The sequence below is a fragment of the Erinaceus europaeus genome, chromosome 8 (genome assembly GCF_950295315.1).
Source record: "Erinaceus europaeus chromosome 8, mEriEur2.1, whole genome shotgun sequence".
NCBI lineage: Eukaryota > Metazoa > Chordata > Mammalia > Eulipotyphla > Erinaceidae > Erinaceus > Erinaceus europaeus.
Window position 1 is genome coordinate 43159614 of NC_080169.1, and position 12467 is coordinate 43172080.

General features: G+C 37.7%; 1 protein-coding gene across 1 annotated transcript in view; it reads left to right on the forward strand.

The window, feature by feature from the left end:
• The window catches only part of THSD7A (thrombospondin type 1 domain containing 7A), a 581601-nt gene that overhangs the window by 222223 nt on the left and 346911 nt on the right, over positions 1 to 12467 (forward strand). Inside the window, exon 2 of the mRNA XM_007536219.3 lies at positions 1375 to 2206. Coding sequence (XP_007536281.2) covers positions 1375 to 2206 — 832 coding nt within the window. The remainder of the gene's footprint in view (positions 1 to 1374; positions 2207 to 12467) is intronic.

Genomic DNA, 12467 nt, shown 5'->3' on the forward strand with positions numbered 1-12467 from the left:
TTGCATAAAGAAATGCCACTGATTTTTGTACACTGATTTTGTAGCCTGATACCTTGCTATATTGCATAATAACTTCCAGTAATTTTCTACTGGATTCGTTAGGTCTTTCTATGTATACTATCATTTCATCTGCAAATAGTGAGAGCTTGACTTCTTCCCTTCCAATCTGTATTCCTTTGATTTCTTTCTCTTGCCTGATTGCTATGGCAAGAACTTCCAATATTATGTTGAAGAGTAACAGTGACAGTGGACAGCCCTGTCTAGTCCCTTATCTGAGGGGGAATGCTTTCAGCTTCTGTCCATTGAGTATGATGTTGGCTGTAGGTTTGCTATATATAGACTCCACTATCTTGAGGAATTTCCCATCTATTCCCATTTTTGTAGAGTTTTGAGCATGAATGGGTGTTGGATTTTGTCAAAGGTTTTCTCTGTATCTATTGAGATAATCATGTGGTTTTTGGCTTTGCTTTTATTGATGTGGTGAATGACATTGACTGACTTACGGATGTTGAACCAGCCTTGCATTCCTGGGATGAATCCCACTTGGTCATGATGAACAATCTTTTTGATATGTTGCTGTATCCGGTTGGCCAAGATCTTGTTTAATATTTTGGCATCTATGTTCATCAGAGATATTGGTCTGTAGTTTTCCTTTTTTGTTCTTTCCCTATCAGCTTTTGGTATCAGGGTGATGTTGGCTTCATAGAAGGTGGAAGGGAGTATTCCTGTTTCTTCAATCTTATGGAATAGCTTAAGAAGTATGGGTACTAACTGTTTCCTGAAAGTTTTGTAGAATTCGTTTGTGAATCCATCTGGTCCAGGACTTTTGTTGTTGGGGAGATTCTTAATAACAGTTTCAATTTCTTTGTCTGTTATTGGTGCATTTAGATTTTGTAGTTCTTCTTGGTTCAGTTTTGGAATAATAATTTTTTTTAAATTACTCCATAAAAAAAAAGTTCTTAGGAGATGAAGTTCTTCTCCAAAAAAATGCATTTTGTTTGCTAGTTACTAAAATGAATTTATGAAGCAAGAATAATAAGTTTATTTTCACAGTGACCAATTTTTGCTGTCCTTTATGAGCAAAGGTTCTCAACCAAGCTAAATTTAGGGAAATGAATAAAAGCAAATTTTTAGTAATCCCAAAAGCACCCAAGAAGAAATTGTACCAGTGGTTACCTTTTATAAACTCTGTGACACAGTTCTTTTTCAGAAATACTGCGAGCAGATCATTGCTTTCTAACAGTCATGAATAAAGACCTACTTTCACAGCACTTCAGGGAAGTTAAAGTACTAGGTCTTGAGATGACTTTCTAGAAGATGACATGATATGTAGTTTTATCCTAGTAGCAGTGTTAATTCTTGTATTATTTTTAGGTCCTTGGGGTCGATGCATGGGAGATGAATGTGGTCCAGGAGGCATTCAAACCCGGGCTGTGTGGTGTGCTCATGTAGAAGGATGGACAACATTACATACAAACTGTAAGCAGGCCGAGAGACCCAGTAACCAACAGAATTGTTTTAAAGTTTGTGACTGGCACAAAGAGTTGTATGATTGGAGGCTGGGACCTTGGAATCATTGCCAGCCTGTAATTTCCAGAAGCCTGGAAAAACCACTTGAGTGTATTAAAGGGGAAGAAGGCATTCAAGTAAGAGAGATAACATGCATCCAGAAAGAAAAAGACATTCCTGCAGAGGATATCATTTGTGAGTATTTTGAGCCCAAACCTCTCCTGGAACAGGCCTGCCTCATACCCTGCCAGCAAGATTGCATTGTATCTGAGTTTTCTGCTTGGTCAGAATGTTCCAAGACTTGTGGTAGTGGGCTCCAACACCGCACACGACATGTGGTGGCACCTCCACAATTTGGAGGCTCTGGTTGCCCAAACCTGACAGAATTTCAGGTGTGCCAATTTGGTCCATGTGAAGCTGAAGAGAGCATGTACAGCTTGCAAGTGGGTCCCTGGAACACATGCTCCATGCCCCACTCAAGACAAGCAAGACAAGCAAGGAGACAAGGAAAGAACAAAGAACGGGAAAAGGATAGAGGAAAAGGAGTGAAGGATCCTGAGGCCAGAGAACTTATCAAGAAAAAGAGAAACAGAAACAGACAGAACCGACAAGAGAACAAATATTGGGACATCCAGATTGGATATCAGACCAGAGAAGTTATGTGCATTAACAAGACAGGGAAAGCTGCTGATCTGAGGTAATGTTTTATTACTACAACTTACATGTGAGTATCAAGATCATGGGTTAGAGAACCTTGTATAATATGCTACATTAAGTTCTATAGTTGGCATGCACATCTCAACTACTGTAACATTTTCTATTTTAAGTAATCTGAATTTTTGTCAGTTTTGTGAGTTGCCTTCTTAATGTTGTTCAGGCACCACACTAGTGTAGTAAATTTAAAAAAAAAAAATTCTGAACTCTTAACTATAAACAGGTTCTCCCTCAGATGATACAGTTCTATTAGGGGAGCAGTGCTGTTTCCATGTGCAGTGGAAAAACAAAACCTTACTTAGAGGCTGGAGTTTTGGAATTTTTGATTGAGATACATATTTTAGTAAGTATAGGTATACTTGTACTCTCTTTAATACCATTTTCAGAGCTACTTTATAATCAAAATCTAAACAACAGCCCAGGGAGCTTTACTTAACAATAATTCCTTCCCCATTCTATAAAGTAGAATATCTTCCAGAAGTAAGGATAGTAATAATTTAAAAAAAGGTAGTAGTAGAAAATAAGGGAAATAGAGAAGTTTTAATCATGAGTAACATTACTAATAAAGTATGTCATTAATTGGCTATATTTTCTAGACACACATTATTTATCAGATTATTTCCAGGTGAATAATGGCTACATTGTGAGACTTTCTCCTGTATGATTTTTTTGTGAAAGTATTTATTGAGGATTATCTAATGGAAATGATGATGATGTTCTCTGGATAATCTACATTTTACTCTTAGATATACCAGGCCATCTGGGAGTGGCTTACTGGGACCATTTGCATATTTTTTTCTAGAATATTTATGTAATTGCTATTTGGACTAAACAAGGATATTATGTTAACATCACTCAAAATTTTATATCATATTTATTGTAGAGATGACATTGAAAGTGTCATCTACTCCATTACACAGTCTGTTCTCTTGATTAAAAACTTATAAGATAAATTTTACTGAAGCTGCAACTCATGTGTTTCTGGTGGACAGCTGGGTTTTTCTTATGGCCTCCAGAAATCTTGTTATAGATTATGGTCTCTGTTTACTCTGGCTATTAGGAACATGAACAGGATCAAGTGGCATGTGTGCTATTTACTAATATATTCCCACTCACATCATTTTTATTATTTATTTACTTATTTATTACAAATTTATTTTTATTATTTTTCTTTTTTTCACTCTCATTATTTTCCTTCCCTGATTTTTGTATAGATTTTGTTGCCTATGAATTTTAAAAGTCAGTTTAGAACCTTTTATGAAGCAGGACATAGTTTAATTTTTGAAAGAGCAAACAAGAAAATGATTCATCTGTCTAAGACAATGATTTCTTACAGATTTTTGTGATCTTCCTCCTCCCTCTCCTCTTTGTACTTACACAGTTGTATTTTCTCTCAGTAATACAGTAATGTTCACTTTCTCTAATCTGTTGTCATCAATGTAATGGTGTCCTTTCATTTTCTGGTCTTGCTATATAAATATTCCTGCCTTCATTCTATAGGTCCCCTACAGTTCCTTAAGAAAATGGTTCTATGTCATGTGTATTTTCAGTTTAATCTTGTTTTATTCTTTTTTTGATTGTACTTATTCCAGGTATTTCATATATAAATATCCTGAAATGTTACAGTTTTGTGAGTTACTTGGTTCTTTCAAAAATGATTTAATAAGGTTCAAAGGTCTGCTGATGTCTTACTTGGTTAACATGCTATAGACCTTTAATTTCATGTTGAATATTCCACTGCAGTTAGTTAGGATAGCAGCTACCTGCCCTATACAGGCTAGTATTCTCACTTAGTTGAAATAAACAAATAGATTAAAAAATGATGAAATAATTTATCAGTTTCTTATAATTCAATAAAAATTTCAGCGTACACTAGAGAAAGGTAGAAATTGGCAGGGTGTATGGATCAACCTTTCCAATGCTTATATCTAATGGAGAAGCAATTACAGAAGCCAGACCTTCCACCCATTTGTACCCCATAAAGAAATTTGATCCATACTCCCAGAGGGGAGAAATGTTAGAAGATGATCAGAGGGCTCTGAAATCCAATTTCATCACAACCCAGGGAGAGAAAAGGAAAATAATAATAATAATAATAACCTACCTGTGAAAGGGCATAAATTAGAAAACTATTACCTGGACATTAATAATAGTAGATTTATCTACAAATTTTAAAAAATGCATACCTGAGATAAGAACACAGTGACTAGAACTTTGAACTTACAAACATGGGTTCTAGAGTTCAGTCCACAGCATTGCATTTGCCAGAGTGACAATTCTTCTCTCTCCTTTGTATTCTTTTTCTCATGCCAGTAAATCTTTCAAAATTCTGCATGAAAATGGAAAAAATGAATTATTTTAGTTCCTTATTAAAATTATAATATGTAAAATTTATATTCATTTAATATAAATAATTTAGTTATTATAAATATTCTTCACTAAGAGTTTAAGTAAGTTAACATCTTAGTAAAGAAAAGACAAAAATGAAATTAATTTATTTAAATAAATCTAAGAATTTCTGCTTTGTTCCATAGCAGTTTATAGGCAAATAGAGATAAATATAGTAAAATTACTGATAAAAGTTTCAAATGCTAAAGATGATTGATTTGAATTCTGCTTTCAAATTGACTGAAATCAATAAAAAAACATAATGGCTATTTTTATAAGAATAAATAATAATATTCTTGAATCATAGCTGATAGAGAATAATTGACAAATGTGAAATTAAATGAGAGGAAAAAAAACTTAAATATACATGTCTTTGTGAATTTCATGAATATTTACAACCTCTAAAAGTAGACTAAAAATTCTGAGGGAACAAGTCAATGTAACCTGAGCTATTGAAACATCCCTCAATCCTAGTTGAAAACAGAATGGTATAGTAGGCAGGAATAATCAAGGTAACTCACTATGTATTTACTACCAAGGAAAAGACTCAGTTTGGTGGAGTTAGGGGTTAAATTTTTAATGACCAATGGAAGGGAAATCTAAATTGCACATTCACTGTGACAGACTGGGCTTCCCTGTAAACAAATGAGTTTCATACAGGCTTGAATAGAATATTACACCAAGCAAGAAGGAATATGAAAATATGAGCAAACACTTCTCAGTAATCTCACTCTCCCTTAATGCAGCTCTATTTTTAAAATTAGAAAATAGGTAGTAAAATTAACATTTTCCTACATGTTATAGAAAATTCAAAATAGTCAACTGAAAATACATTATAGACATAAAATAATTCAACAGATTAGATTAGTACAAAGATCCCCTATATGCAAACAGTAATCTGTTATACATTATAATGAAAAAGTTTAAAAGCAATGAAATGTCTATACATAAGGCCAGACTTGGAAAAGTGAATAAATATGAAAAATAAACATGAAAATATAGAATTTCTGAAATATTAGAGCTATTATTTTAAAGATAATAAAATGATTATATAATATTATGATAATAACCATCAGAGGATAGAGTGAAGGGAACAAATGCCATATTTGAGGAAATTATATTTGAGATGTTTCCATACCTGGGCAATCCTCAGAACATAAACTTTCAGGAAGCAGAGTATACACGTAGGAACCTGAATGCAAAAGGACCAAAAACAAGATATACTATTGTATTTGCAAGAAACGTAGTTAATAAAGGATTATTACAAAAAAAATACAAATAACTCTTAAAACTGAGCAATAATGTAATAAACACTTAGAACAAAAATTAAAATAAAAAATTAGAACAGTATTCAGGTACTACTACACACCCCTATAAAAGAGCCAATATAAGGGCCTGGGTTGGGGGGGAATAGTGGGTAGCACATCCAGTTGAGCACGTATGTCAACATGTACAAAGACCGTGATTCAAGCCCCTGGTTCCTAATTGCAGGGGGGAACATCACAAATGGTGTCTCCCTCTCCCTCTGCCTCTGCCTCTGCCTCTGCCTCTGCCTCTGCCTCTGCCTCTGCCTCTGCCTCTGCCTCTGCCTCTGCCTCTGCCTCTGCCTCTGCCTCTGCCTCTGTCTCTGCCTCTCCTTCTCCTTCTCTTTTTAATTTATTATTGTTGTTGTTGTTGTTATTGCCTCCAGGGTTATCAGTGGGGCTCGGTGCCTGCACTACAAATCCTCTGCTCCTGTGGCCATTTTTTTCATTTTTGGGAGAATGAGACAGAAATTGAGAGGGGAGGTAGCAAATAGAGGAGGGGAGAGAGAAAGACTCCTGCAGACCTGTTTTACTGCTTGTGAAGTGATTTCCCTGTAGGTAGGTCTAACCAGGATCCTTGCACCTGTGCTTACACCAGTGCTTACACTTCCTACTATGTGCGCTTAACCTGGTGCGTCACCATCTGGTCCCTTCTCTTTCCCTCTCTTATCACACCCTACCTTCTCAATTTCTCCCTTTCCTGAAAAGAAAGGAATGGAAGAAGAAAGGAAGGAAAGAAGGAAGAAATGCCAGTCAAAGTTCAGGGCGCCAGTATGCCGGGCTAGCTTCGCTGGCAGCGCGGGAGACAGACGAACAGGGACTCATGGCTGAGTAGAGAGCAGTATTTCTTTATTGATGTGGAACACAGCACAATCTAATCTATCTCTAATCACAATCTTGTCCTTCTCTATCTTTCCTCTCTCTCCTCTGGCGGAAGAGCCAGGAACCAAGGAAAAACATAGGATAGGGGGCGGGGAGAAGGAAGAAACCCAAACTAGCAAGGACTAAACCAAAATCTCTCGGAGGCAGGGGGAGTGAGACCAAACCAATGTAACAGAATGACCATGTAAATAGACCACAACATCAAGCAATGTAACAGAAGGGATCCCAGAAGCAGAACTAGAAGCATACCAACAAAGGAAGGAAGGAAGGAAGGAAGGAAGGAAGGAAGGAAGGAAGGAAGGAAGGAAGGAAGGAAGGAAGGAAGGAGGGAGAGAGGGAAAGGAAGGAAGGAAAGAGGGAGGGAGGGGAAGGAAGGAAGGAAGGACCACCAAGACTGGTGGATTCAGGGGGAGTGGTGGTGCACTGGGTTGAGAACAGGACTTAGATTCAAGTCTACTTCCTCTCTGCAGGATTGAAGCTTCTTAAGTGATGAAGCAGAGTCTATCTTTCTCCTTCTCTATCTCCTGCCCCCCCATGTCTCTCTGTCCTATCAAATGAAATAGAAAATAATAAAGAAATAAAAGAAGAAGAAATGGTTGTAGTGGCTTTATAGTACAGGTTTAGATGCCCAGCCTCAACAGTAACCCTGATAACAAAACAAACAAACAAACAAAAAAAGACTGGTGGTTTCATCACACAGGCACCAAGCCCTGTCATTAATTCTAGTGGAAATAAATTAAAACATAACAAAAAACAAACAAAAAAAAAGGGCCAATAATTAGAATACTGACAACGACAACATCAAATGCTGATCAAATGTAGAACAATAGAAATTCTCATTCATTGCTGATAGAAATTCAAAGAGTTTGGTAGTTTCTTACTTTACTATGCAGCAATCACACATCTTGGTATTTTATAACAGCTTAATAAGGGACAGGATCAGGTCAGGGAACATATATAAGTTGTCAGTCATAATTAAAAAAGCAAAATTAGTTGAGGATCAGAAGAATAGCACATTTGGATAGTGAACTGCTTTACTTCAGAGTAAACTGTGAACTGTGATAGTGAACTGTGATAGTGAACTGTGTCTACTTCAGAGTTCCCACTGCATTTAAAGATGTTTTGTTTGTTTTCTTCTTTCTCTGCCTTTTTAGTTTTATTTTTTACTTAATGTACAAAACTGGAGAGAGGGGAGTAGAAAGAAAGAGACACAGAGAGAGAGAGAGACAGAGAGAATAAGATCAGAGCAATGTTCAACTCTGGTTTATGATTGTGCACAGGCTGGAACCTGGAACCTCAGATCCATAGGCATGACAGTTTTTGCATATCCATTATGCTGTTTCCCCTACCTTTATCTAAAATAATAAGCCTAGAGTGGTGAAGTCCTAAACATGAAAAATGAATAAATAAAATTCAACATTCACATGTCAACTTAGTAAATAAATGTCTGCTGTTATCTACTATGATATCCCACACAAATATATTGTCTACTAAGGAAGCCCATTCATCTTTATTTACAGTTGAATAAATAATTCCCTCTACCTAGCATATACAAAATGTATAAAATCCTGGAAGAAAAGCATATATTCACCATAAACCACATTTGTTATATGAATACATCAGGTACAAAAAGTCACTTTATTATTCAGAGAACATTTCCCTAGAGTAGGGAACTGTTTTGCAGTTAGATTCTGGTTAGACAAGTTTACCTATCCCAGAAAGATACACCTAGATCTACATATCAGTACAAATGGAACAACATAATTGAAGAAGAAATCTGCCATGAGGAACAGTGCCTGTGTGAAATTAGGCATAAATGAGTGGTGATTCACTAGGTAGAGTGCATATGTTACAGTGTGCTGACTCAGGTTCAAGCCCCTCATCATCATATGATGACCTTCCTGCAGGGAGGAAGATTTTATTTATTTATTTTTTTATTTTATTTATAAAAAGGAAAAACTGACAAAACCATAGGATTAGAGGGATACAACTCCACACAATTACCACCACCAGAACTCTGTATCCCATCCCATCCCCTGATAGCTTTCCTATTCTTTAACCCTCTGGGAGTATGAACCCAAGGTCATTGTGGGATGCAGAAAGTGGAAGGTCTACCTTCTGTGATAGCTTCCCTGCTAAACATGGATGTTGAGAGGTCAATCCATACTCCCAGCCTGCCTCTTTCTTTCCCTAGTGGCATGGGGTTTTGGGGAATCGGAACTCCAGGACACATTGATGGGGTTGTCTGTCCAGGGAAGTCTGGTTGACATCATGCTAGCATCTGGAATCAGGTGGCTGAAAAGAGAGCTAACATATAAAGCCAAACAAATTTTGTTGACTAATCATGAACGTAAAGGCTGAAATAGTGCAGATGAAGAGCTGGGGCGGGGGAGGGGTCCTGCATATTGTAGATAGCTAGTAGGCATATTTTAGTTATATTCTAAAGGGCCTGTGGCTATACAGGTTTTCTTTCTTTTTTTTTTTTTCCTGAGCCTGAAATCTGATATGCAGGCGGATCCAAGTTATTGTCAGGGGAGATGATGTCATGGCTAGCAGAAGGACCAGAAAGCTGGATCAGGGAAGAGAGTAGCTCCCAAATATGGGAAAGGTGTGTAAATATTTTTGACTGTAAACCCCGTTGATTTGATCTGATCTGGGACCCATAATCAACTTAGGAGCCTATGTGACCTCAACATCCTTGCGGATCTGAGCTCACATTCTCTGTTTATGTGTAGGAACCTTCCAAGCTGCCCCAATTTCAGGACCCATCTTCCTCAGGTATAGCATAGAGTATGTTGTCCAGCCTTCCTTTGGAGGATGGAACATTCTCTACCGTTGTTGGATGTTGATCAACGTTGAGGAAAAGGACCTATGGGGGCCCACAAAGGGGTTTATTTTGTTATTCCTTATAGAGAAGACCATTAACAATGGAGAGAGGGATTTACTCAAGGTCTAGGCCCATCATGTATGTTTGGGAATCTCAGGACTACCCAACTAGGGACCCAGCTGAGTGACTGAAGAGTCATCATTAAAGTATGCCAGTCTCTTGCCCTTATTCAGCTTTTGCAGCCCTTGCCTTGATAAGGTTAGCTTTAGAGTGAGTGAGAGAAGTCTAATAGGAAATAGGTGAGGAGGGTATCTAAGTCTAAGTAGACACTATTTCATTATGAACTTTATACTGACTCACTGCAGACTATTGTGTAATTTTGCTTTCATTTTGCCCTAATTTATGGATACATGTGAACATATGCCCTATCTCATGGGATCTGCTTTATATCTAGGTTTTGGGACTTTGTTAGGAAGTGAATCACCTGAAATGGAATTAGAGAATCCTATGAAAAGAAAGGTCTCACCAGAGTAATGAGGCTTAAGGGGTGACATTCCATGCCTGATATCTATAGACACAGTCTAAAGTGAAGGATGCAGAGATGGTACTCATTGCACTGATTAGGTTGGGATCAGCAGATGCAATATTATTTGGTATGAGATAAGAGAGGAATGCAGGAAAGTGAGCCCCACCTTAGAGGTTCCAGGATTAGGGGAAATATAGGCTCTGTAGAAGAAGTGGGAGGTTCCTATTGTCTTAGGGTTAAGAAGACAATAGAGTTAATGCTATGATCACATTATTTGTCAATTGGGTTAACTTTGAAAAATCACTTTGTTAGGATTTTCTGTATTATACACAACATCACCATAATTTATGTCATTGTACATTATTTGTATATAACTATGCCACTGGTTCCTTCTGTTCTCCCTGGTCTAGGCTTTTAAGAGAGTCAACATATCAAAAACTCAGCCTGTGCATTAAAAAGACTTAGTCTGTGCTATAAAAAGTTTGAGACATACAATCAATTTTCCCCCTCTCATATTAATTAGTGATTTATATGACAACAAATTAATAGGAGTGTACATAAACACCATTCCAACTACCAAAAGACTATGTCCCATGCCATTCCCCACCCCACCTGTACCCCCACCCCCACCCCCGCTACCCTGGGAAGCTGAACATCCATCCACCTTCACCCTTAACCCAGGGTTTTTATGTTTTGTCCTAATCTAGATTCAGTCAAATCCTGCTTTTAATTTCCGTTTCTGTTCTTCTTTCTCAACTTCTGTTTATGAGTGGGATCATCCCACACTCATCTTTATCTTTCTGACTTAGCTCACTTAACATAAATCCTGAGCAAGTTTTTAAGAGCACTGAAGTAGTGCTATGATGCTTCTCCTCTCCTTTACCTTCTTCTGCCACAAATCCTCTAGTTAACAGAAAAAAAGGGGTGCAGGGAGAGCTGTTAGGAGCAGTGAAGCAGGAAAGCACAATAAAATAGGTAAATAAAAGGAAGGAAGAAAGGTGAGAAAGACAAGAAAAAGAATAAGACAAAAAATAGTAGAAATTGTTTCTACCTTTGAAAATCCTTACTTTTGAACATGCCTTATCTTGTTGTATTGTCTAACAAAGGCAATTAGAGGTAATCATAAATCCAGTTGAAGCATTGCCAAGAAGTAGAGGAAATTCAGTCCAGAAAGTTCCTGAGGAAATAAAGTAATCAGGATTTAAAGTGGGTTTTTCTTTTTCTTTTTTCTTTTTTTTTTCTTTTTTTTTCTTTTTAAATTTTTTATTTAAGAAAGGATTAGTGAACAAAAGCATAAGGTAGGAGGGGTACAACTCCACACAATTCCCACCACCCAATCCCCATAACCCACCCCCTCCCATGGTAGCTTTCCCATTCTCTATCCCTCTGGGAGCATGGACCCAGGGACGTTGAGGGTTGCAGAAGGTAGAAGGTCTGGCTTCTGTAATTGCTTCCCCGCTGAACATGGGCGTTGACTGGTCGGTCCATACCCCCAGTCTGCCTCTCTCTTTCCCTAGTAGGGTGTGTCTCTGGGGAAGCTGAGCTCCAGGACACATTGGTGGGGTCTTCAATCCAGGGAAGCCTAGCCAGCATCCTGGTGGCATCTGGAACCTGGTGATTGAAAAGAGAGCCAAACAATGAAGCCAAACAATTTGCTGAGCAATCATGGATCCCAAGCTTGGAATAGTGGAGAGGAAGTGTTAGGGAGGTACTCACTGCAAACTCTAGTGTAATCCTGCTTTCAGGTATATATTTTGCAGTAGTTTATGGATACGTGTGAACATAAGCTCTCTCTCACAGAAACTGGTGTATATCTAGGTTATGGGACTTTGTTAGAAAGTGAACTACCTGAGATGAAATTAGAGTGTACTATCAAAGGAAAGGTCTACCCGAGTAATGAAGCTGAAGGGTTGTCATTCCACACGTGAAGTCTCTGGATACAGTCTGAGGTGAAGCATGTTGAGATGGCAATCGTTGCTTTGGTTAGGTTGTGATCGGCGGATGCAATATTATTTGGTTTGGATTGGGAGATGCATACGGGAAAGTGGGCCCTATCCAAGGGTTCCAGGACTGGGGGAAGTAGGGGCTCTATAGTGAAGATGTGAGGTTCCTGCTGTCTTAGGGTTCAAAAAGACAATCAATAGTTAATATTATTATCACATTATTTGTTAATTGGGTTAACTTTGAATAGTCCCTTTGTTATGGTTTGCTGTACAGTATCCAGTATCTTGTATATAGCTGTGCTATTGGAAGCTTCTAATCTACTTGGTCTAGGCTTTTGAGAGAGTCCGCATATCAAATACGTAGCCTATATATT